This window comes from Phalacrocorax carbo, chromosome 15 (assembly GCF_963921805.1).
Source record: "Phalacrocorax carbo chromosome 15, bPhaCar2.1, whole genome shotgun sequence".
Classification (NCBI taxonomy): Eukaryota; Metazoa; Chordata; class Aves; order Suliformes; family Phalacrocoracidae; genus Phalacrocorax; species Phalacrocorax carbo.
Genome location: NC_087527.1, coordinates 1,951,144 through 1,978,427, shown reverse-complemented (window position 1 = coordinate 1,978,427; position 27,284 = coordinate 1,951,144). Strand labels below are relative to the sequence as shown.

At 38.8% G+C, this 27,284-nt stretch overlaps 1 protein-coding gene across 8 annotated transcripts in view; it reads right to left on the bottom strand.

Moving 5' to 3' along the window:
- Nucleotides 1-27,284, bottom strand: part of CIT (citron rho-interacting serine/threonine kinase) — a 72,943-nt gene that overhangs the window by 35,300 nt on the left and 10,359 nt on the right. For 5 of the 8 annotated variants that reach the window (XM_064465819.1, XM_064465822.1, XM_064465824.1 and 2 more), the window contains exons 10-20: nt 21,476-21,656; nt 14,144-14,249; nt 13,129-13,272; nt 11,668-11,787; nt 7,980-8,150; nt 7,687-7,746; nt 7,016-7,069; nt 5,699-5,839; nt 5,189-5,314; nt 2,169-2,264; nt 299-415 (exon numbers count right to left, since the gene is read on the bottom strand). In XM_064465819.1, coding sequence (XP_064321889.1) covers nt 299-415; nt 2,169-2,264; nt 5,189-5,314; nt 5,699-5,839; nt 7,016-7,069; nt 7,687-7,746; nt 7,980-8,150; nt 11,668-11,787; nt 13,129-13,272; nt 14,144-14,249; nt 21,476-21,656 — 1,316 coding nt within the window. The remainder of the gene's footprint in view (nt 1-298; nt 416-2,168; nt 2,265-5,188; nt 5,315-5,698; nt 5,840-7,015; nt 7,070-7,686; nt 7,747-7,979; nt 8,151-11,667; nt 11,788-13,128; nt 13,273-14,143; nt 14,250-21,475; nt 21,657-27,284) is intronic. The other 3 variants (XM_064465821.1, XM_064465823.1, XM_064465826.1) reach the window with 1 other exon arrangement.

Below are 27,284 nucleotides of genomic sequence, written 5' to 3'. Positions count from 1 at the left end.
TTTGGAGCTATTTACAACTGCTTTCCACTGCTTTAATATTAGGAGAAAGCAACCATTATGTTATCAATGCACAAAATTATGGGTATGCAGCAAACTACGTGGCTACTTTTAAGGAAATATTCTTGAAGACACTTTGAATTAAAAAACCCATGTCTTTTAAAATTAGTATTAATCAGTGGATTTCCTTCCAAACAGCTCAGCAGCACTACAAAACCTCAAACAAGATTATCTTGCTTGAAATCAGAGTCTCAGAAAGCTACTCTTAAAACACTTTGATTTCCAATTCAACTATACATACCGCCTTCTGTTCAGCCAGGACTTTACATTTCTCACGTGCTTCTTCTTCATGTCTTCTAAGCATATTCTCAAGTGCTTCCTTATCTGCAAGATCTTTCTTCATCTGATTTTCCAACACCTAAATGAAGACATTTCTTTTGTCTAAACTATATCTGTTTCACTGGGCAAAGGGCAAGCAGAAAGAAAATTGTCAAGATAGATAGATTTTTTTTAAAGCAATCAATTATATCGCAAGCAAAATTAAACCCAAGATGCAATTGCATGAAATCCATGGAAGAGCAAACTCCAAAAAGGAGCACTCCCTCAGTTAGCTCTGAAGACTGAATTTAATGATGGAATTTTATAGAGACATGGAGAGACTGTAGATTTTTGTAATTATTATTTTAAGTCATATGAACTGTGTTCAAGGAATATTCCAGACTAATGCAGCAGAAAACAGAAAAACTCTATACCCCAAGACGGATAGTAGAGGAGGTAAGGAAGTGCACAGCCTTTGGCTGCCCTGCCAATATGGTTCAGAATTAATTTGTAAATTCCGTAAGTATGCATGAGAAGGCAACTGAGTCCCCAAGAATTCTTCAAGTCTGAGACACCAAATGAACCAGCTAAGGAAAAGACTTCTTTCTGTGGCACGAATACCTGTCACTAGGAACAGGACTGAAGTAGCTAGTTGTTACATATTTTTTAAAAAAAATGCATATTACATATGTATGTCCAGAGCTTTAAATCAGTTGTTAAACTGAAGGTCATTTCCTTCAAAGACAAGTTTTCAAAGGCACAAAGTATGGACACCACAGGATATTTTTTACTGTTCTTAGTTACAAACCTCCCATGTCCTCTTTCATCCCTTTGAACCTTTTTCTCTTGGCTTCCTGGTTCCTCCTTCTAAACCCTGTATCACATGTCCCTGTAATACACTGGCTCTTTTTCTTTTATATCTTTTTCCAATCCCTATCCTCTTTTGTGGTTTTAAGGTCACCGCTTCTCTTTTCCCAACATCTACCTCTGACCTTCTTGCTTTCTATTGCTCTCCTCTCTTTACTGGTTACCACATGCTCTGGTCTGCCAGGGAACCTTCTTGTCTTTTTTCCTTCATATTTCTCCCATAGAAATTCCTTCCCTCCTCTTAACTGCTACATCCTCTCACATTTAAGCTGAATTGTAGAATTAAAGTCCTAGGTAAACGTATTAGATAAAGATTGCTGAAAACAGATTATGCTTAGTAGAAACAAAGATTCTTACAAAATGCATTTACTTGCCGACGTACCGCAGGTCCTTTCGAAAAATCCTTAGCCACTGCACATACTCCTATTTCCCAACTTGTTTATCCTAATTTTAGATGGTGTCTATGATTCTATTTCTAAGTGTTTGTTAAACTCTTATGCTACCCTGGAAAGGACAGAGACAAAGCGGGTGGTTTCTGTGGCTTTTTGGTAGATGTTACCGCTCCAAGAAGATGGCATTTCAGAATGCTGTAGTATTTGCTGAATTGGAAACTTGCAGGTAGGCCGTTGTGAATACTCTTAGAAAATTATCAGTAGGAACAGAAACCTTTTTTAGGATGTGAGATCCAACAGCATTAAGTAAGCATTATTTAGTCAGCAATAGTCAAATTACAATCAACAACTGCCTCCTTGTAGCTCTGACTTCGAATGCCACCTGCTCTAATGCAGTGCCAAAGACAGAGAAGGTACAATCGCATGGACTAGAAGAAAAACTTACTCAGATTTCACTAAGCTCCCTAAACATTTCAGTAGTCGTAAGCAAGAAGGCAACTCATAAGACAAAGCAATCAGGGCCTAAAGGCAACTGTTTTTCCCTGAACTCATTCTACCCACAAAAGCTTGTAGGAAGATAAGAGATATTTTTACTTTGAGTTTTTCCTCATAGAATTGTTCCTTCTGTTTCAGCTGCAACTCCAGATGTTGTGCTGCGATCTGAGCCTCACGATGCTTTTCTTCCAGCTCCTAAAAGCAGCAGAGATTCATATTCAGACACAAAGAAATAGTAGGTGCTGCTTGCATGTGTTACACAGGTATCAAACATCCATTCATTCTCTTTTTAAGGCTTCACACTATAAAAATCCCAAGACCAGGGCTGTCCTAGTAAGAAACCATTATGAGAGCTGCACATTTATCAGTTTTAAGCTTTGCATGTTGCTGCTGACCCACCTACTGTAGAGCAGATATACTGCTAAAGATATACTTCCATGGTAGGAATCTCCATTTCCCTGTAGAATATTGCCAAAGATGGGCCAAGGATGTTTTGTGAAAACAAGCAGTTATAACCACTTCATAGCCGCAGTGGCATCACAGGAAGTTCAGATCTATTTTTACCGAGGTCTCTCACTTGTTTTCTCACAGAAGACCTCAATAATGGGGCACTGCTGCCTATGCTTTTCATTCAACATTCATAGACTGGGAATAGTATTTACTTTCCTATATTCCTCAGATGAATGTTGTCAGAACTATAAATTGCTTGGAAAATTAAAAGTGCAGGATGCAATATATATACGGTACAACATACCGGAATATTTTTAACGTCCTTCCTTCACATCACATAGTTTGAGCCATGCACAGTAAGGACGTAAATAATTTTGTGTCTCAGAAGTTAGCTGTTTCTGCTGTCTGGCTGTATTATTGGGGATATACCTATAATCACCTTTCAACAGGACACCTTGCAAGAGTTTAACTTAGAACTTTATGCTCGTTCATTGTGATATTTGCCACTCCAACAATTTCCTTAGAACAATAGGCAGATCCAGGTCTGTCATTCACTACCACTGGACCGACTCTGGCATAGACAAGTTCAGGTTTTGGGATGCATGCAGGTCTCCTGTCTGCCTTCATTACTGCATAGCACAGGAAAATTTCCTGATTTTTCTAATTTAGCTCTTTTTCGTATTCTCTTTTCTGATCTTCCTCATCTCGAAAACATACAAAGAGTTTTTTTGCTCCAGTAATTGTAACAGACCTCTCTTCCAGAAGCAAGAATCAAAGAGAAGGTTCATCAAAAGTAGGTCATCTACAGTGCCTAGTACCCGACACTTCTGCAAGGCATGGAGATTGCTGATTTTTGCAATTGAAATATGTCTCCCAGCAACAAGAGGGACGACTCACCTCCCCCAGAAGCCCACACGTTTCAGGTCCTGGCAGAGAATCAGACAACCAGATCAGCAGCAGTTTCAAAGCTACAGCATCAGACTGCTCATATTGTAGCAAAAGCTTCACCAGTTTCTGCAGCGGCACTTAACAGCCAGTGTGGGCTTAAAAAGGTAGTCTCTTACCATTCCATTTCTCACTTACTATTCTCTACGTAGTGCTAACTTTGTTATTAGCATCACAGCAATAATCTACACGTTCAAGCAGTAATAAGTCTCGTCTCCCTTGTTTCTTACTTCTTATTCAATTCTCTACAGGCAGATGAGCAGGTACTTCTCAGGTACTGCTAGACAAGCGTACATGAAACCAATGCTCTTACTGAACAATTTCAACCTTATTCTAAGCAATTCTGTATCTTCAGCTCCCTTCCTATCTTTCTAAACCAGGAAAAGTCAAAAGTGTCTGAAGAGATCAACTTGAGGGAACAAACAGGGTAGAAGTGCAAAAAAAAGGAAACTATTACCCTGTGCTCCAGATCAGAGCTGCAAGGGACTAGGAAAGGCTGTAGTATTTCTTCTTCAATGCCTGTTTGACTTTTTTATAAAATACTTTTGTCTCTCTCCAACGTTCTGTCAGAACTCCATGGAAACTATCTATAAGAAGAGCTAAACATATCCCATGGTGTAAAACAATTAGTCGACATTTCTGCATTCCCTTCCAGTTTTTCCTCCACAGGGAATGTAATCAAAACCAAGGAACAATCCCCAACTATACACAAGAGGCTTATGAAACAATTCAAAGTTTTACGCTATTTCTAAACATAAAGTTGGTTCTGTGCCCAGCAAAACCATAGCCTCCTACTTGCCATGCATTCATGTTATCAAAACAATTGGAAAGAAACAGCACAACTAAAGAACTCTTCTCGAGAGCGCTCGGGCATTCTGACGCTGAAGTCTACATACGCAGCTATTACCCAGAACAAGGATAGGGTCACCTGTTGACTCCAAATACGGTTATGTATACGTTTCCATTTGGCCTTCCTCAGGTGTGTTTATGCTCAGGATTGCTACCAATAAAAAGTTTTTTTTTTTTCCTTATCATATCAGCAATGCAGAAAGAGAACTCATGAGAAATGCAACATTAATTTATTATTCCACTATCAAATTATGCTTCCTGTCCCAGGGAAGTAAAAGTATTAGAAACACCCTCTGCTTGGGTCACCGAAGACAGATGTACCAGCTCACTATGAAGATTTCATGGGTTTAACAGGGAGAGAAGCAAGAAGTTGCCAACAGAGAAGGTATGTGGGTGAAAATGGATTCCTGACAGATATTATCTTTGGAGACAAACAGTTTAGATGACTAATTTCTCTCTGCTTCAAAATATAAGCATTTCAAGTAGATCTGACCTCTAAAATTCCTTCGCAATTTAGGTTAAAAGCTAGATATCAATGTTTTTGTTGTTGCAGTATCCTGTACTGAGAATGTTTTACTTCTGAAACAAACATTATGTAATTAATTCAAATATTACTAAGTTGACTTAAAAGCGCTCCCACTGAGACAACTAGAATTTTAGAGTAGTGTTAAGACTAAAGGTACAGCAGTGAGTTTGTAACTAAAGGTGCAAACAGAATTTGAGCACTTAAGCTTTCTCCAGTATGACTGGTACAAGAAACAAATCTCTTTATTCAACAATTTCCATCTTGTTCAATGCAATCCTGTCTTCTGTTCCTTTCCTACCCCTTTCTTACAAACTCTTACCCTTTATCTTTCAATTTCAGCTCTGCTCACCAGAATTTTTTCTGCCATCTGTTGAATCTGTTGAGATTTAGTTTGAATATCTTCTTTTAGACGGTTTTCTCTTCGTTCCACAGTCTCTAATCTCTTCACCTGATTCTCCAGAGAATGGCGCCGTTCCTGCAGAGCAATTATTAGCTGTTACTTAGGCTAACCAACCCCGCATTACCACAAAGCAATGAGTAGTTTCTAGAAAAAGTCAGCTCAAGAAGTCAATATATGGTTGCCTTTTGTATTTTAAATCCTCATCATGCCTCAAAGCCCTTATGGTATCCGCATGTCCTTATTGTCCTTATTGACTCCTCACTGAAAATAAAAAGCCTCTTGGTTTTCTTCAAATATATGCTTTTTCATTAAAAATGGATTAATGTCTAACATCACTTTCCCATGCATAGTTACTACAGGAATACAAACTGTTCACAGTCATCCAGGTGTTCCAGGGTTCCTAAACTGACACACGCTCCCAGTAAGTAATTTATTCTAGACAGACATTCTTTTACTCACCTCTGCTTCAAGCAATTTCTTCTTCATACTTTCATTAGAATCTTCCCGATTCTGCAGTTTCTCTAACTCCTTTTCAGCTCTCTCCTTCGCTTGACGGATATTCTGAAGAAGTTCAGTTGCCTCTGAGCTAGCTTTCACAGCCTAAAGGCCCAAGGGGGAGGGGGGAGGAAGGTATGATAAGAAAAACACACACAAAAACTTGGTATGCAAAGTTCATAACCTCGAAATGGTCAACGTTCTGAACAAAATTGCTACAGAACCTTGGCCTAGCAGTCTAAAATGAAGACAACCTACAAATATGTGCAGGAACTCAAATTCTAATTTCTGTTACATAGTTCTTTACTGTTTCACAAAAAAAAATAAAATCCAGGAGATCTACATGTGTGGCTTGCTGTACTGCAAGTTTCTAATTGTCTCTATGTACTGAAAATAAAGTCTACCCCCAAATTCAGCTCGAGTTCTTGGAAAGAACTCACAAAATACTCTTACTAAAACACTAGGAGAATAACCTGTTGGCTTACAGGCAATTTCTCAGAATTAATGAAAGGAGAAAAGGGGACGGGGGATTAAAACATGACTGTTTTGAGATATTAGAAGCTCTGTCTCTATACAGTTTTGGCCTCCTATTTGTATTCTAGATCACAAACCCTTGAAAAAGCACTCTCTCAGCAGGTGCCGAGTTTGAAAAGCCCTCTCAGTGGATTATTATGACAACCCCCTTCTTTTCTGCTGAAAGATCCAATAAGAGGGGTTCCCCTACTGTTCTTACAGCGCCTTCGTGAGTAACATAGACTGACCACTGCTGCAAACATTAGGTATTATGTATTTCCTTCAGCTTACATTGCTAAGTTATTTTAATTCTGTTGTGAATCCTTACCATTCAACATTTTTACTGTGAAGAACTGAACTGTAAAGTGCTTTTCCAATTAAAACAGAGTATACTGGGAGACGAAACCAAGTCCAACGTGCATTTCACTAGTGAGCTAAAAACATCCGAACCCTGCCTTCAGAAGCAAGGGACCAGCGCATTGCATACGGCATACCCAAAGTGGCCTTTTAAATTAAAATTTCTCTACACTACTCCAGTTCTGACTCAGCTTCATTTGTAAAAATAAACACTGCTGACATGTCTCAAGAGCCAAAAGCATATTGAGAACACCAATGATTTCAGATACCAGTTCCCACCCCCTTTTCCTCATCATCCCCCATGCTATGACTAATTCTATTTTTGAGGATAAAACAAAGTGCATCCCTCCTCTACATTAAGGTTTCAGTGGAAAGTCTTGTGGAGATTCACTTTCACCACCCAGACATTACCTTTGTCAGCTTTTCCTGCAGCTCCTGGATTTTGGCCTGCTGCTCTGTATTGATCTACAGTTGAATAAAAAGATGGGGGAAAGAGTGTCATAAAACCAAAAAGGAAAAAGCGCTCTCTACTTATGACAGCATATTTATTTTAATTTGCTTGCAAAACTCTTTGTTTCTCCCTATAAATTCCAACACACCAAAATGTTCCTTGGCAAAATCTACTCCTACTGGCAAAATTTGCCTACTCCTGGCAAATTTACTAACTTCTGGTTGATTTCATATTTTGGTCACCAAGTAGATTGTTCAGGGTAAGAATACTCATAATTCTTTTTATTTCTCCTTTGCTATTCTTTATTCATAAAGAAAATCCTTACGCATCAAAAACCTAACTCCAAACTCAGATTATACACAACGGCCTCTCTTTGCCTATCTTCTGAGCACAATCCATTAAGAACAGGATATGCAGACACAGCTTTCTATCAAATCAGAAAGAACAGTGAATCACACCAAGATTAAAAAAAAAAAAAAATATATATATATATATATATACACACACACATAAATAAAATAGGGAGGGATGCGAGGCTGTGCATGCCACTGACTAGCCAAAGACACTCTTGGTTTCTGCGAATAATATGAAAGACCAAGAAAGCAAATTCCGGGACACCAAAGTAGCTTACCTTCTCCAATTTGGAATACAGCTCTCCTGCTTCATTCTTTCCTTGATCTTTAACCTGCAACTTAAATATAAAATATATAAAAGTCTCAGGAAAAGTTGTAATACACTGGTCTCCTACCCAGTCATTACCTCATGCTATTTAAACACAAGTTACCCAAAGTATAAATTACATTATTTTGAGTGTACAATTAAAGGACATTTTGTATTAGTTGTACAAACACAACTTGTGTTGTGTAAAACTGCACTAGAAATTTAAGTAAGCATCAGCCCCCTCTCATGCGAAGCCTAAACTACCTTTTGCAATTTGTTGTGGCATTCAGTAGCTTTACGTTTGAATTCTTCAGCTGCCAGTCGGGACTCTCTCAACTCCGATTCATACAGATCACTACGCCTGCGAGCTGAAATAAGATCCTCTTCTAATTGATTCATCATCAACCTCATTTCTTCTACTTGAGCTTGATATTCCTGTAGTTGAGGTGGAAGGGAAGGAAAAGGTATTACATTCAAGAGGCAACAGGGGAAACACTTGGAGCAGCAGATCCCAGAATACTGACTGCAGGCAAAAGGCGCATTTAAGAATATGTGGAAGAAAAGTGAAGTACAAAATAAGACAGTAAGAGCTAAATAAAATAACATATCCGTGGTGTTCTGGTTTGAGTCTTGCCATTTTCAAGTCAATACCTCATAAAAGGTAAAACATTGGCTTTTTGAGAGTAGCTTTACCGCAAAAACACAAATATCTACATACAAATGATAAAAATTACTTACATTTCTAATTTCTGAAACAGAAATGTGCCTTTGAGTTGGTGTCTCTACTAAATGCCCAGGTGCTCCCTCAAGATATATTTTCTCAGGCTGATAACGTGACAATTACCCCAGATCTGATCTGCACAGCTTGGGTAAAAGGAAAGCAGGAGAAGCAGAGGGGTAGCGTACTGTGGCTTCTAGCCATCAGCTATTTTCTCTTGACAGAGTTAAAAAGGATCATATTGCTCTGTATGGGAGACAACCTAAAATCAAATATCAACTTAGAAAAACTGTCTAAAAACACATTGCCCATAAAACATATTTGCCTACATACGCAGAAATAACGATTCCCCATACAGGAGACTACAAAATAGGGCATTTGGATGGGGAAGGTAGGAGAACAACACTTGAATTGACTATCCCAATGAGACTGGGTACTCAAACTGAGGCTAGCTCGTGAGATTGCTTCTCGTATCTTTACTGAAAAAGAAAATTGTGTTTATTTAGCATTTACTGAGTCCTGTAAATACACATTTTATTAAAAATTCCTCAAAAAAAAAAAAAGCAAAAACAACCACCCACGCCAAACAAACACCCAAACCAAAGTATTCTTTACAAAGCTGAGAACAAGCAGAAAACATGCGCATCAAGAGCTAGGAAAAAAGATTATGAAGGACTGGCAGTGGGGGAGTCCATCTTTTTTTCCCATTTTAATACCTTACAACACACCTGACTATCCCCATGTTGAAAAGAGTAACTGCCTCATGACAAAAGCAGGTTTGTCATCATTCCTTCCAGACAGCCAGCTGTCTTCAGTTAGACAAGTGATCACATCAACGCTGACCCTAATGTCAGCCTGTGATTCTCTAGCAACATGGAGAGCTTATGCCGATATTTAAAGAATTGGCCTTTTTAATAGATTGCTTTACTACCCGTTACGGGGAGCACAGCAGAATTGCTCTTTGGTTTTGAATCCCCAGATTGATTCTCCAGTTTGTAAGGCAGACAGGGGGCCTACTCTTTCCAGTTAGTCTCTCTATGGATGATGTTACTTTCCTGCTGGAAAGAATTAGAGCCTTTTTACAATAAGTAAGCATACATTAATGCAAATATTCCTCTCATACAAACACATTTGTGAATAAAAAAGGCAGAATGGTTTGAAGGAATACATGGTCTGCGCAGAAATCATAATTCATTAAGACTTCCTAAAATACTCAGCTGTTGTATCAGCAAACACCTGACCAAAAGAATTACAGGTATGACTACAGTTGCCACTGTGAAAACAAGTGGTTGGGAAGGGAGGAGAACAGGGAGGGAGAAGATAATTAGTAATATTTCAGTATTTCTTGTTGCTTGATGTTTGCACAGTTATCTTTGAATAAATCTCACTGTCAGGTCAGAGGAACAGGCCACATCACTCAAGGTGACACAGAACAGTACCTCTTGCATAAGCACTGGTCATAGTTTAAAAACTATCAAGATGCACTTAAGCACATATTAATGGACAGGCAACGTCAGGGCATATACCTGAAGCGAGTCACATCTGGGTAGCTGCTATATAAATGAGTGAGCCTTTCAAAAAATATAGATTCTGATTTGTTGCAAGTTCATCCATTCATACGGGTCTTCATCAAGAAATGACCAGAACACAGGTTTAGTTAAAAAAGGCAAAACAAAACAAAACAAAAAAACAAACACACGCCCAAACAAAACAAAACAAAACAAGCCTGTGTTTTTCTGTTCAAGTACCTGGGGTTACGTTGAACCTACAGTCTTGGCCTGAAAATACCAAATGCCTAATTATTGGGTTTTGAAGATTCTGATTTTCTGTTAATTTGACTCATTCTCTCTCAAGCTTCAAGTTTTCAACAGCAAAGCTCTAAGGGACACTTCCATCTCACCTCCCAGTTCCCTCTGACTTAAAAATAATGATGCAAGTCTTTAATGGCTGAGATCCACCTGCTGGTATGAGTCAGCAAAACTATCTCTGCATATTTTATTGCAGTGTTCTTGCACATGAGCTTCAGATAGCTCAGAAGACCTCCCCAGATATGAAAGTCTGCAGGATATTACAAATTCATTTGTTGACCTAAGCAGCATTTTTATGTCATTGTGAATCTTCATAAGCCAAATTAAAAGACTCCGGGACAAAATTACTTGCATTACTTTTTTCTCTGTTACGTGTGCCTGTACTGCCTAAGAATCTACTGATATTTATCACCACCAAAAATGTTCCACATTTCAATATTTAAAGCAACTTTGCTAGCAAAGCACCAGAACAGTGTGTAATGAGCTTTAGATCCCTTCTATCACATAAAACAGCCATCCAGAAGAATGCTGTGGAAGTCTACGGAGGCCTACTACATCCAGAGGGTTGCTTTTGCATTTCATTATTTTTTACTCAAGAGCTGCTCATGTCTGAAGAATTATTACCAAGGTTTCTGGGCTTCCTTGTCTCAAACACTATGAAATTAGTCAGTTAATGTTTGTAAAGTGCTTTGAAGATGAAAAACAACAGATAATTGCACAGAATTGTTTGAATGCCATAGCAAATCTCGGTTTCTTTTTCTCAGTACAATACATTGCTCTTAATTCATAGACCTGAATGGGTTCTGCCTTGTAGACCACTTTAAATCCTAATAATGTCCACATCTGTCACCATATTTTCATTGCATTTTGACATATTTTTCCTTATGAACAACTGTATGGATTAATGAATTTTCAACATTGTTCTGGTAGAAATAGATTAAATCAGGAAAAGAACAGTTAGGCAACACAGATTCTATTTTGAAATACTATTAAGCATTTTAAATGGCCAGATAAGAAAGAAGACGAAAAAAAAGGAAACCACGAAATTAAGGCTAGCTCCGTTCTCTCCCAGGTACAGATTCATGAACTTCTTGTGAAATTTGTACAGCTTGACCATTTCAAATGGATAGTTCATTTCTAATGCAGCATATTACTTGAGCACTGCAACTTTCTCCTAAGCTGCTTTTATAGACAAACTACTTTCAGGACAAGGAAAAGAAACTTGAAGTCTGGAGTTTGTGCTTACTTGTAATATACACAAAAGTGTAATTTTGTTGTTCCCATTTTAAGAAACCACGTGAAAACACACAGATTGGGAGTCATCACAACCTAACAACATAAAACATAATCCTGACAACAGAGCTAGAAAATGCCAAGAATGCCTATTTGTAGACAGCCACCCTGCTCCCCGAAGAAGCAGGTATACCTGTTCTTTGATCTCTTGCAGTTTTCGGCTTTGCTCTCTGATATCATGAAGTAGCTGTAGTGCCTTATCATCTTCCTGAGACACCTCCATCCGTGCCTGCTCCAGGCTTCGCTTTAAGCTCTGCAGAAAGTAAAATGTTCAATACATAGTCTTTGGTTTTTCAGACGCTGTATAATAAAGGTCTTTAGCTATACAAACGCCTCCTTGACTGCAGCGAGGCATCAAAAAAAAAAATTTGAGGCCCCGATGATGGAACCCTAAAGACATTTATGGCCAGTGCTGCTTCTACCTGGATAGAAGCAGCCCATTTTACAAACACTGTTTACTACACTGAAATCTTAGTTCAAGTCTTTACTTCCTCACATCAGATTTAGGACAAAAACCAAACAGAGATCACAAAAGGCATCCATTACTGACGGCATTCATCTATATTTTATCTAGCACTATTAATTCACAACTGAGATACAATCCTTCAACTTCATGTTACTAACAAGCCCATTCATTTTTCTTGTTGCTGTTAAGTGAGTTAAATCCTTTCATCATCATTAAACTTCTACAAAGAACAGAAGAGCCGTTTCTATATCTCGCCACATACCTTAACCGCAAATTTTGACAGACCAGTGGCCCTCCTATCAACTGTATATTATTCTTCAACGGAAAGATACAAACTACATTTTATTTTCCCAGTAGCATCTGGTATAGGAAAATCACTCAGCCTCGTTTTAAGATATGCTTCCCAACAAACCAACCCATCAGAAATGCTTTTCAATTCCCCCAAACAGAGTATTGTCTGGATTTTTGTTCTTGGTACAAGAGAGGAAACAGTATTATATCCAGCTGAAAATACAGCAACTATTAACTAGAATGAAAATATCCTCATTGGAATCTTGCCAGGGCAACTGGGCAGACGTTCCAGCTCCCATGAAAAATGCCAACTGATCTTTGAAGACACAGTTTTAAGGCCTCATTTTTATACTCTATCTGAAAAATAGCACCTGTCCCAGCATCATCCCAGACATTATGCTGGGGAACTGGATTGGTCTGAACTCAGAATACCGCAGATGGAGGCAACACCATTGTTTCCTAATCCTCTTATTTGTCCTTGAAGATTTCTGTCTAGGTACTGATTAGGCCCCATCCTATTCTGGCTAAGAAACCTGCAAGAAGTCAAACCCAAGCATGTTCTAGCACAGCGAGTAAGACAAACATCACAAATCGTTTCAGCAAGACCAGGACAGCAGTTACTCCTGTATGCTCTAAGCACATGACCACAAAACAAAGTTGGAATAAAATTATCAAGCAAGCCTCTGCAAACAATTCAGGGCTCCATATTCAACAGATATCCTCTCACATCATATTTTCTCTCCATCAAGTACCCCACTGAAACCATGATGGAAGAGAAAGGCAAAGACCATGAGATTTCAGGCCTTCAGAGCTGAAAGGACTGGTGTAAGGGCTCACACTGCATTCTGTGATATAGGTGGCCAGGTCCTGCTCCAGGAGGGATCGCTGGGTCTCAGAGGCTTTCAGTTCCACCTCCTTTTGGCTAAGTACAGCCTCCACCTCTGACACTCTCCGGTGCAACCGCGTCATTTCCTGCTCCATCTGCAATAAATATCAAGAGGTTATAAAGGGGACTTCAAAAGCTTTGTTAACTGCTACTTTCAGAGCCCTGTTTGTAAGGAATTTGTCTCCAAGAGACTTCTAGCTATGTTTCTCCAAATGGTGTTTAAATTCCGATACCATTGTCTCTGCTCCAGGAATGCACAGTTCTTCTTAAGGACAAGTAGTAAGTCTAAGTCACCCCATTCATTCAAGCTGCTTGTTCATATTCAGTCATTCTTCGAACCCCAGTTAGCAAAGAAGACACAATCATTTTTCACCTGACTTGCAGAGATGGGTCACTTTAACCTTATCCCAAATCCATGCTGGACCAGAAGATGGTTTCCCCCCATCTCCTTGTCAGGAGCAAATGGTCAAATCCAGAACAGAGAAGGGAGAAAAGTAATCGAACTCTCATAAAAGTCTCAAACAAGCAGTAAGTTTTAAAATACTCCACCGGATTCCCTTTATTGGAACACAGCAACTGTTATAAGATGTTCACCATAAGCAGTGATGTGACAACAGTTTTCTAAGTAGAAGCTGATGAGTTAGGAAGAGAACCTCAGAACAGTACTGTTGTGATTGTGCGTATGATGAAGAGGCACAGCCTGCAGGAAGAAGCAGTCTTCTGTGTCACGCTGAGAAAAGGACTGTTTAAAATCCAGAGCCGCTTCTTGTTAAGATAAAAGTATCTAGAGCAACAGCATGGCCTAAATTCATCTCCCTTTGTACTGGACAGGAAGCCACCTCACTGAAGGAAAAACACTTCGCCCACCACGAGTCTGGATGATCAGCAGCATCTGACAGATCCCCGGACATACAGTGGTTGCAGATTCCTGGAGCAATGGAGATGGCCAATCGTGTAAATAAATACCTTGTGACACTTGTCCTGGGCGTCTTGGAGTTCTTTGCTCTTGAGAAGAAGTTTCTTTTCCATAGAGCTGACCTTGGCTGGAGAATCCACGCTTGAAAAAACAGATCTAAAAGAGCAAAGCCAAACAGCACCATGAATATAGGCAAAGGGTACAGAAATCTGCATTTATGCAGCCCTGGTACAGTTACTGGGTACTTACTTATACCAGGATAAAAGAAAGATGCAGTAATCACAGTCTAACAGCCATGATTTCAGATCAAACATACCATAAAACCTGATGACAGTATAACATTATTAAATAATCCACGTGTACTTCTAGTTACAATATTAATACTTTCCATCAGTGACTTTTATGTCAGAGTGCACAACAATAAATCACAGCAACATTTTTGCATAACTTGTATGGATTTATAGTGTAACAAAAACAAAGCATAAAGTCAACGCAACCATTTGGAAAGAAATTTTCAGAGGATTGCTTTTTATTTTGTACTTTATTTTTAAACAGGTTTTAAAATTATCACCAAAGTAGCATGCCATAATCTGCACCATAGGAAGAAGAATTTAATATCCTTAGTTACCGTCTGTGAATCAAAACTGAACGGAAAATTTCCTAACCCAATTCATACCATCCACACAAACCCAACCAATAACAATATGCAGTCACACTGCAGAACTTCAGAGTTCTACTTGTGCCTCATGAAGAAAATGACTTACAACTTCACTGTACCATTCAAAACAATTTGGCTCCAGAAACCTGGGGAAAACATTTACGTGTTGTTAATCTTTCTGTCTAATTGGGACTCAACATGTAAGAAGTTTACCATTTCTGCTAGTCTAAATTCTTTCTAGAAAAGGATAGAAAGCCACTCGATGTTTTGGAGCATAGTTTTAGTGCTTTGCAGTCTCATATGTGTAATTTGCAAACAAAATATTAAGTACACACATCAAAACGTAATTTAAAAAATCACGTTCTTCCTCCCATAAAATAATTCAAACTAGATATTTAAGCGGTTAATGATGGAACCAGTGTTAACTGATAGATGGAGATGCAGAAGTACAATGAAGGTGCTAATAAAAGATCATACAGTCTGCCCACACATTGCTTTCTCCTTCTCCTGGCCACAGTTTGGTATGCAGCCAGTTATCCCCATGGAGAGAAATGAGCTCTGAGCAGATCTCTGCATATAGCCACACACCCACACACAGCAGCACAGTCTCTTCTTAACACCCAGTAAAGTTTGATTCCATCACCACCATTTTCTGAGAAAAAGCTACTCCTTAATCCAAATAGATAGGCAGGATAGTCACAGAAAAGAGACACATGGATTTTTATGAAAATGCTGCAGCAACATAACTGTATCAAAACAGATCTTCAGTACCATCACCTTATGCAGTCATTAGGAAACACTGTTTTGATCTGAGCAAACAAACATAGCAAAATCCACGAAATCTGCCTTGAAAGGTCAAACATTAATATTTCTTCAGAAACCTGATGTGGAAAAACTTAGAAGAAAGTATCCTATATGTCAACAATACAGATATGATCAGGACTTAATTAAAAAAAAAAAATGTTAAAAGTGAATGCTTTGGTAAATCATTCCTTTAGTCCCGGTCCAATCAAGCCGATCCATCAGATCACTGTATTTAAAAATCAATTTATAAAGCGTGTCTATACTCCTACAGAGGAAAGGCAGCCATCTGAGAAAGATGCATATTACATCCCCTAACAGCTGGGTGTACAAATAAGGCTAAAAATGAATAGTTGAGAAAAGCAGTCTAAAAATACAAATTAAGGCTCACATTAACTAAAAAAGACACTAAGGGATCTGCTTTAAAATGTTAATCAAATATATGTAAATAGCTGCAAATCTGTACTGAGACAAGTCTGAAAAATCTTTCTGTAAGAAAAATTTAGCTTTACAGGTCTTTACTGTACTGGCTAAGGAATTTTTTTATTTTTTCTTTTCACTTAGTTTCGACATTAGCCATCACCTTTTTACTTTTATTCAAATCTGAGGCATTACCTAAAAAAGCTCTGGCCAGTTCTCACAGACCTGTTTTTATTTGCTGCTTCCATTTCACCTCCCTAAAGGGGCTAATTTTATCTGTTATTTTTGCTTATTTATTTCATTTGATACTAGAAGAACCAGAACCTAATATTACAGTCACCATTTTGCATTTCAAACATTTCTCGCAGCAAGCCAGCTTCAAGCATCCATATGCACTGCAACACAGGCAGCTGCGGGACTGGTTCAGGCGAGATCATGAGCTCTGCAAAGACACCTCGTTCAGGCAGGAGCGACGGGACGGGACCGAGCACCGGAGCCTGGCGCTGCCCGAAGTTTGAACTTCCTTCCGTGACTGCAGAGGGAGCTGCTCCTCAGGGTTGCTCTCAGTTTTGTAAGGAAAGAGAAGGCTACAAACCCGAAGTACAATCTTTCTTCCTCATCCCTGTCCAAAGGGAGGAAGAAATTCCTTAAAAATATATGCCCTGGTGACACGATGATTTTCCTGCCATGGAAACGGTACATCTCCTACCCAAATGAAGCTGATTTCAGTTAGCATTGGGGACACAGGTTTTAAGAGGCATCCTTTCCCAGCAATTCTTTCCTGTGTACAAATTACATTAGAACAACTTCATGAACATCCATACAACCTTCAAAGTACCAGAAAGGGGGCAGACAGAGGAAATCGAGAGATACGGAATACTGACTAATCTAATAAGCCTTGTCATGGTGACATAAGCTCTCAACGTGGCATGACAAGGTAGAAAATACCCACATTGCTGGGGCACTTATATTCCTCCTCAGTCAGCATCATCTCAGAAATTAAACGCATACAATCCAACATCAAAAGCCATGATACAACTCTATCCATTCAGGTTTCACGTAATTAATTGCCACATCTGGATCAATTCTCTTAGCACAACAGGGCAGTTTCTGCTGTTTCCTCTGAAGTTTGAAAAAAGGAGGAACAAAAGGTAACCAGTACACGTAAGAAAATTGCAATGAGATCTAAAAAAAGCCCAAATTCTATAGTACCAAGCACTGATAGCACTAGCTGTGCCAATTTACTTTCAAAAGAAGCACTGCCTGCATGACTAAGAACAAGTTAAGTTACAGCTGACTATCTAGTGATTTCACAGCTAGATCAGCAACAGCCTCAACCAGCAGAACTATCAGAAATGGTGCTAGTTGTGTAAAACCTCCTCCAGTCTTAATGGGGTTGAGATGCAGAAGAAAAAAGCATTAGTAGAGGAAAAGCAATAAGGTGATTCTGAGGTATCAAACTCGTACCTTAATGTCTCGTGTGCATCATACCTCATACCTTCCTTTGTCCTTTTGTGACACTCTCATAAACCCCCAACTCACCTGTGCTTCTTTCTTCTCACAACGATTGACACCATCTGTCCTAATCCTGGCCCCCACACAACATGCCTATAATCTCATCCCCCGTCCCTCATGCTCTATTCTTTTTAGCATTATACTCATCTGTACCTTCCGCCCCCTCGTAAATGCTTGCTCAGGCCTAAAAAAACCAACCAAAACCAAACAGTGATACCATCAATCTGTGAATAGAGCTAGCTGAAGCAAAGCATATTTTTGGTATGTTCATCCTCTGCTTCCTCTTTCATCTATCTTTGGTGAAAGAGTTTACCAGAACCCAACAAACTCTTGGAAGAAATCAGTAGTCCTTCTTTTTGGACGAATGGCCCATTTTAACTCTCAGTATTTTATAACGACAATCATGAATCCATATCAAATTAAAAATAAACAAAGAAATAAATAAAAATCTTGAAAAATACCACTTCTTAGGAACCTATAAGCAATGATTTGGACCATCTGCCAAAGCCTCACAGACCACAGTTCAAGAATTACCAGGATTACTTTTTTTATATTCTGAAAGATAATTAAAAAACCAAAAAAACCCTATATCAGTAACTGAGATTAGGTACTAGTCCCACTGTCAGCCTTGCCTGTGAATGTATCTCTAGGTTCTGGTTTATCAAGTAATTTTTATTAACCCAAGTTTTACATCATTAGTTGTCAGGCCCCTTTAACTCTTTACTCCAGTCTAAGAGAGGACAGAGGCAAGCTTATGATATAAACTTTGCTATTTCTTTAATTAGGTATTTTTTTTATTAGATATTTTGGAATACTTTCTTAGGTACTTATTTTTATTAGGTATTTTGGTATATTTGGTCAGCCCTGGATTTATGATGTATATATCTTATGCCTGAGGGTTTCTGCAAAGGACAAGAACAATTTTCTTTCACCACTTGATGCATATTTCTGGCATCTAAGGGTTTTTCTCCCTTGTTCTAAAGCACTGGAGATCAGCCACAGTTAGGGATTGGAAGTAAGGTGGGGCTGGCTTTTAATGGAATTAAACGCTCAGTTGCCTCTTATCTTGTCACAGTCACACACTCGCAGCCAAACCAGCAGCCAAATTTGCAGTCAAGCAGGCGTTTCTCCCCCAAATCAAGAATTCAGAGGCCATGATGGGAGAAGTTAGCTGGTCCTTCTCTGCAGCCTGGTGCCAGATCTTAGAATCATGCAGGAGATTTATTTGAACAAATACTTTGCTAGTACAGGGACCTAAGACATAAGCAATGCCCTTGATTTCTTGATTGCTTCCTGCAACACATTATTGTCGTGCCTTTTGCTCTTTTGTTAGATCTTACAGTTGTTATAGGGTCACAAATTCTTCCCAAAACTCATGGTATGGGACAACATACAGAACATTTTCATTCAATGGACCCTTCTGAACTACACACCGACTATATAATTTCTGGCAACAGGTCACAGGGACTTAGGTGAACCCTTCTAACCCTACGTGGTTGGGAGAAATAGGAGAATGGAAACGAGAACTTCTTTTATCCTTCCGTCGAATTTTTTTGAACGGTCCTTTCTATGAAGTATTTGAAATTCCTAGCTCAGCTGTGGCTTCTTACTGTCCAGGGAACAAGGGCAAGAGTATAACCCTAAACTTCATAACTTGACAGCCCTCAAATTAAAAGCAATGAAAGTTTCAAGGACCTTGTTAACGGCACTCTGCAGTTGCCTGGCCTAACTGTGAGCAGCACTAGAGGCATTAGAGCTATCATGCTGCAGACACAGGAAAACAGACCTGCATCACTTAGCAACCGTAAGGGTTAGACTTTTGGACAAAAGATTTTAAGACAAATTCTGGACTGATAAACTTGACGAATTAGGACCTTCCAGAGAAGGCATCCCAAGATTCACAACAGATAAGCCTACCCCCTATTTACTCTTCTCTTCCCCATCTAGAATTTGATATTCAAGCTACTGTGGACAGAAACAGTACTTTATTTCCTGAAGTAAAACATACACCACACAATATTCTGTAAGTAAGAAGTTACCTTTATGACACAGTGCTGCAGCAATACTGAGAATAAACTAGTCACTGCATGATTTAAATACAGATATTTTCAAGTCTCCGTACATTCTTCGCTATATTTAAATCACCTTTGAACAAAATGCGAGTATTTACTGCTAAAAATATCAAAATGCATTTACCGAGACCTCATTCAAAGAAAGAAGCCACTAAGATATACTTATATTAGAATTATTTGGGGGAAAATTAAGTACATGATGTCTTTCTGTTCCAGCTCAGGAAAAAAAAAAACAGGCCATACCAAGCAGAAATTTTACTTCAGTCAAAATTTCTCCGGAGCACATTAATCTCTATATTCTCCTGCTGAACCCCTTCCTGTCTATTGTATTTGAATTTTGGTAACTTCAATACACATCTTCAGTACTAGCTCCGCAAAGAAAGCATATCAATCAATCTGCTATATCTATATCACTTTTCAGCCTTCAACCTCCAGCACTGTTACACCACTGTTCCCGAGACTTTACCTCACACTCCTCCTTCAGTTCTATTCCTGAGCCCCGACTGCATATACGTTTTTACCTTACATCTATGGTCATTGTTGAGCCTTTTCTGACTGTCATGAATGGTCATGTAGCCTTGATAGATGAATTGCAGTTCCCCAGGCAGAAGAGATAACACCATAAGTTATTTCACTCCCAAATCAAGATGGATTTTAATCCCAGGTATCTACAGATATAACATTCAATTTTTCTAATTCTGCTGACTATTAGATATTTTCATCAAAAGAATACTTTTTTGGTTGTTATGTCCTCTCCATTCCTTCCTCTTTTGTCATAAAAGCAACTCTGGTGAGGAAGGACAAAGATTCCATATTTATTACTGGCATAACCATCATATAACCTTGATTCACAGTGTGGGCAAGAAGAAAGATGTCAACAGTATCTCCAGATTTGGTTACACACTTACCGCAGAGCAACTATCACAACCAATATGACAAAAAAAAAAAATGAAAACTTAATTAAGACAGATTGACAACTAAGTCCCTAAAGGGAACTAACTAGCAGCAATGAACGATGGTTGACATAAAAACACAGCGCCTTAGTGCATTGAGTCACTACCCCAGCTAAAGCCATCGCATTCCTCAGAGGCCTCAGGATACCAAAGTAAGGACTTCTCAACTTAATGTACCGCACTAGTACTTTTTCAATAGCTCTATCATCGGAAACTAACCACTCACCACACCAAATGTTTTATACCATACTATTTATATTCTTCTTTTTCTCTGACTCCATTCTCTCGGAAAGCATGTTTTCTTTCAATTGAACACCATTTTTTCTAGACCTTTACCTTCCTCCACACACACACGCCCTGCATACCTCATCTGAATCTCCAGTCTCTTAACACACAATACAGCAGTCTTCGTATTTAACTTGACCCAACAGCACACAGTCAGCTGCTGCGAAGCTCCTTCTCTTGTTCGCTGACCCATCACTGCACATTCCCAGATTGGTGGAGCTCCATTTCTGTGGATCACTGATTCAGCCTTACACATCCCCAGTACTTGGTGCCTACTCTCTGACCCAATAAAATAAAACACCCCCCCCTTTCCCATCTCCAAACTCCTCAGTATTCTCCTCCTTTCAGGGATCTGCAATACCAGAAATGCAATCACCTACTGCTCCCTGTTAACAGCAACAACTAATTCAAAGTATTTGAACAACAATTATAACAATAACTGTTTTATAATAAATCTTTCCATTCCCTCCCCTCCCCATCATCCCAGAAATAATCACAGAACAGTAGGACATGCACAAGCCACAGCAGCAACAGATAAAGCCAGAATCTGGCAGCTTCCCTAAAGCAGAGTACAGGCCAGTTAAATCAGCTTTTCCCCACGCACACACCATCCTCACTGTAACAAACCTTCACATTTTTCCAAAGGTCCTATCTACCTAAGCAATAATTCCTACTTACTCTGATCTTAGGATCCCTAATGCCTTGATGAATGAAAACCCCACAAACGGCAAATCTTCACCCGAGAAGCCTGCTGTGTTCAACTGGCACGTAGAGGATAAAACCCGCGAATTCTTCTCTGGTTCATCAAAATTTGAGGTGTCATCATCAGACTTGAGAGTAGGAACGAAGGGGGGAGGAGCTGGTGAAAAAAAGCAAGAAGAAAAGACAAAATTCAACTACAGTTCACTCTGCAACAGTCCCACTCATTCAGTCCTTGCAATGGCACTGCAGCTCCTGCTTTTAATCTTGCTAACACAAGCAGACTGAGCTGCTGCTCTCAAATCGTATTACAGCAACAAGAGATTAACCCTTAAGCTACCAACATGGCTACCACTCTGCAGGCAGAACGTCTCCCACACCGATTAAACTGGGTTTTAGGTTGGGGATTTGGGATTGTTGTTCTGGAGATCTTTTTTTCAGGTTGGGCTTTTTTTAAAAAAAAAAAAAACACATACATTGAATCAAATGAAAGCAGCAGGCTAAGAAAATCATTACTGTAACATAGCTAAAAGCAATTCCATTCTGATTCATCTAGAAAAAGAAAATGTCTCCAACCTATCCAATTAGTGACACTACATAAGAATGTAGCCTGATCCTTTGCTAGTCAGCTAAGGGCTACATCTACCCTTTAATATTACCAAGAATCTTCCCAGCACGGGCTTCTAATCAACAGCAAACTGGTCTTCCTCCTGGAATATTCTAATAAATTATAGCTACTAGAAGCTAACTGGTCTTTAGGAAGGGAAGGAATATCAGTAAGGTTTTATTTCTCTAAAAGAGCTTGCTAAAGATCTAGAACTCTTGTTGGGACACCACTGCAGTCTGGCTCTGATACAATCAGCTCTGAAGAGAGGTATAAATAGCAGGAATTACAATGTATTTGTTACTATAATTTCTAAACTGGTACCACTTAACTTGTTAAGCAGTTGCTGAATTTCAGCTGATTTCCTCGTGTTTGCTTCAGTTTAATTAACAGAACAAAAGAACAAGTTCTTCTCAATGGTGTACAGCACCCGAGCTACCTGCTGGCTTGGCTACGTGTGTGAAAGGAATCAATGCAAAAGCCTGCTGTGCAATTTCTACCTCATTATATCACATTTTCTGAGATTTTTTTTTTTCTTAATATTTATTTCATCACTCAGGTCCTCACTCACTGCAAATCTACTAATGTCTTTTTCGCTCTGTAAAGGAGACAGCTCTTCAGTCCGCAGCTAGAACACAGCCCCTCGTCACAAGCTGAGGGAAGTGTAGTGTGCTAAAACCGTTACCATGGATCCAGTATAGATCTCCTGTAGCTGAAGGGCTGATGAGAATTGAAGAACCGGGAACAAACACTACAGCCCCTGCAGTGCAGGCTCCCTGCTCCCCGCTCTCTGCATGCTCGGAGTTTAACCCTACCTGCCTGCATTGGTGACAGATGCTGATGCTTATCTGACTGACACAGGCAGAATGAGTCACGGCTGGAGCTTGCTAGCTCCCTCTAGGTTGCCAAGGCCTTTCACAGCCCGCTTTTTAACTCCTAATTCTCTAGACAAATGCACACTTAAACTACCCACCAGACCAGCATTAATAGCAAAAAAAAAAGAGAAATCTGTCCGTACAAACTGCCAAATCACAACTACATGCGCAGGCTTTGTTAGCAGCTCCCCAAGGAGCCATTCTGATGCTGCTCCCAAGCAGGGAAGTGAGAAGAAATTCCATGAAGCCGATAGGAGGCTGCTCACGTACAGTAGTTCCAAGTGCATTAGAATGAGATAAGTGGGGAAAATACACAAATTAAATAGGTTCTGTAGTAAGCAGTTTTACTTACTGGCTCCAGAACACTTCAATTTTCTGTCAATATCAACCCTTTATTAATTTCTGCTATTTTATTGGTTATAATATAAATTTAGATCCAATATAATGCTGGCATTTATGTACTGTAAACATAATTTTGGAATACAGATTGTTGATTAGGATCTGCATTTTTTTTTAAATTGACTTAATGTCAGGATAATGTCCAGCTACTCTTTCATGTGCTCTTAATGATTAAAAACAGAGAAGAAACAGAAAACAGTCTGTAAGTATATCATCTTCAATGCAAATATAAGCCCAAAGTTACAGTTAATTCATTGCAGAGGAGGATAAGTTCAGGAATTAATATTTTTTAGTTTAGGACCTCTGCTGAAAGAACTTTGCACATCATTTTACAGGAAGGGGTTGCTGTGGGGTTTTTAACATTGTCTTTGAAGACAGATATTCTCTACGAGATAAAGTAATAAGAGAAAACAGCAAACAATTCGCTTCGTCTGGGGAAGTCTAGAATCCTTCTTAAAGAGGTAGCAAAAAACCAATATAGCTGCCTCCTTATAATGCTGTAACAACCCCGGTATATACTCCTCAGCGTTTGACTTCATCTTTGAAAGAGAGATCCAGTGCCTTACTTCTCACCAGAAATTAGCCAAGATCTTAAGAGTCATCTTCAAGCCCCTGCAATTAAAAGGAAAGTCTTTCCTCTTACCAACAATAAGAATTCCTAGTCAAACCACATGCATGAAAGAAAATAGAATGTAAATAGGCCTAAGATCAGCATGCACGTGAAGAGATGAAAAGCACTCAATGGGGGAACAATGGATGCAAAAAGATAAAACTCAACGGGAGACAGAGGAAACCTTTGGGGCTGGTGGGAAACTAGTTTAAGGAGTACAGTGTTTTACACTAGAGTTTCCTCTCATATTTCATAAAAGATGAGATTGTGAACATTAGATTAAATGATGAAAAAATCATTTGCCCTCTGTTTTGCATTCACTGAAAGTCCATGACTAACAGACCAAAACCTCTGACACTTTGCAGTATAACACTGTTACAATATTTGTAGCAAGAAACATTAGCAACTGAAAACTTTTAACAGTTGAGGCACAAAACCACCTCTAGATGTTCAGTAGTTCTGAACTGTCAGCAGTGACTGAACAGGAGAGGCAGAACTTCAGAGGGGCACTGGAGGAAAAGTCACCTAGGAGTAAGAGGATATGTTTTTAAGAAAAAAAAATGATCTGCTCCCTCTGACTTTGTTAATTACTTGGTAGTTTCTTCATAGTCTTTTATTCCTAAGACTAAGGAGTCCTTTGCCTGATGTCCAAATCATCTACAGAATAAACAGAGTAGGCTCGTAAAAACAAGCTAAAACAGACGATCCACTTTGTTCTCAAATGTGGGTCACACAGTGACATAATCTCTAGTTAAATTATTATTTCTTGCTTAAAATCAGAGGACTGTCACACAACTATAGTACTTTCAGAACAAGATGAAGATCGGTGGATGCAAATACATCGATGCACTTATCAGTTGCTTCCTTGAAAGAAGAATCCTTTAGCAGAGGTCAAGATAAGCCTCTGAGAACTAAACGCTAAAACCATGCCGTCACATCTGACAAGGTGAAAAACATGCGTTTTTCAGGCTCACCCAAAAGGGAGGCAAAACTTACTCAAGACAGTAAAGCTGATGCTTCTACTCTGGTATAAAGGCCTCTTTTTGTCTCTGATATGTTAAAAACGAATGTACATGTTCTGTTTACCATTTAAAGTATCTTGTAGAGAACTGCATGTTTTAAAAAAGCCAATTGCTTGCCTAGATACCTCCCCACTTGTGGAAGGATGTAACCCTCTTCCATCTGTTCCAAAGAATGACTTTCAGAGGAAAAGGGGGTGTTGTAGGTTGCTAAGTTTAAAAAGAAGGAAAAAAAAAAAAAAAAGAAGAAAAAACCAGAAGCATCACACATATACTGCAGTACTTTAACCAGTTTATCATTAAGATTAGATAAAACATCTCTTATGGGAAGAAGCTTTTTGGGTTTGTTTTTGGGGTGGTTTTTTTTTTTGGTTTGGTGTTTTTTAAACTCTGCACTAGTGTGTGTATTTATGACTAGTTCAAGGAACATTGCCTTAATCGGGCTCTTCCATCCTTTCAAAATATTTTCATGCAAATTCAGAAGAGAGATACTGCATTTCCCCCGGGACAGTGAAAGACATAACTGAAATAGGAAATTTAAAGGAAATACAGACTGTTTCTTAAGAATAAAAATGTGTCTCTTCTTGCTCTACAAGGTGATCTACATATGCTTTCTAAAGAAAAGCATCCACACAGCCTTTTTAAGTCAGTCAGGCATTCCTCTTCCTCAGGTTTTAAGAGGCCTATTTGAGTAAAGTGGTATGGAAGAAAAATAGAAAATAGGAAGTCCAAGTGAGGTAATTTAAGGATGTTTTCTCCAAGACCACTTTAAAAAAAGGCACTGTACTAGTTCTAACCAATCTATACAATATTATCTTAACACTTTTTGTGTTCTGCCAAGACAATGATCCAACACATGCATTTCTGTTAACAAAAGTGATCTCCGCTTATAGAAACAAGCCAACACATTTTTCTGAAGGCAAGCATTTAAATGAAACATCACAATGTGTTTAACTGTTAACATACTGAATGGCAGCTTTGGGGTCATAAGGATAAGGAGAGCCTTGGACTTACGAACAATGAGATTTGCCTTCCTGCCTGTTTAATAGAAGACGACAGCCTAAAGATTAGTCTTCAAAACTTTCGCAAGTTCTTCTGTTTGCACAAGATGTTAATTCTTTTCTTCTCATATATATAGTTTCCTCATGCAAGTCCAAATACGCCATTCCATTTTCAAAACCTCTTGGACTGCAGTTACGAAACAGTCTTAAAATGAAAGATTCTTTATGCTATACATATATATCGCTTAGATGACGACAATAAGTGTCTTCTGGCCATTTCTCAGCTAGCCTTCAGCAGGCAGATTTTTGGTTCCAAATTACACAGTCGGTGTAATTTATGGATTTCAAATAACAAGAGGTGATTAACAAAATCCCCAAAATACGTAGAATGCAACCTTGTTGCTGATAACTCAGGTATGTCACCCCCATTGTCTATGCCTGATTTTTGATGCTTATCGAGTACTCAGATGGTTCTGTTATCAACTTTCCAGTTAAAATCCTGATCATTTATCTGAAACACAGACAGAAATATGTTCATTCTACGTAAATAAATTCCAAAAATATTTTCAGAAAATTCTGTCAAGTAAATCAACATAATCTTTCAAAAGTTGTGTTTTGTTTTCTTTGGTTTGGGGAGTGGGGGTGGAGATGTCCAGTTTTGGGGGGTTTTTTAGAAGCCTTCATAGTCATTAAATAGCAGAAATCAACAGAGAGCAAAACCTATAAATATGTTTCAGCGCAATACTCCAAGGAAGGGGAAATTTCCCTGTTCAGACAGAGTCAGTTAAACCTGACCTTAGGTTTAATCATGGGATTCTGTTTCTGTAACTTAAGAGCTAGTTCTACAGACACGTGCTACTTGAACACATAAAAGTTGGGAACTTTTTTAGAGGCAACTGTTCTTTCGGAAGGGGTTTACTGAAAAGTCAAGTGTTTCATAAGTTACCATAACAACAAAATGTAACATTGAAAAACCCGTTAATGACACGTTCTTGACCAAAATTGATGCATTAAGAATAGTTACCCTGTAGTTCCCAGCATGATAATTTAAATACCTGCAAGGCAAAGGTACCAATTTTTTCCCTACCTTTCTCAGTCCAAAACAGAAATAACATCATTACTTTTATAGACTAGAGGGAAGTCTGACTGTGCTGACACAGAATTTATTTAACAATGACAGAATTATAGAATCATGTAGGTTGGAAGAGACCTTTAAGATCATCGAGTTCAACATTTCATACCCCCAAAAATCTTTCACCAGATTAACTTGAGGGTGTGAG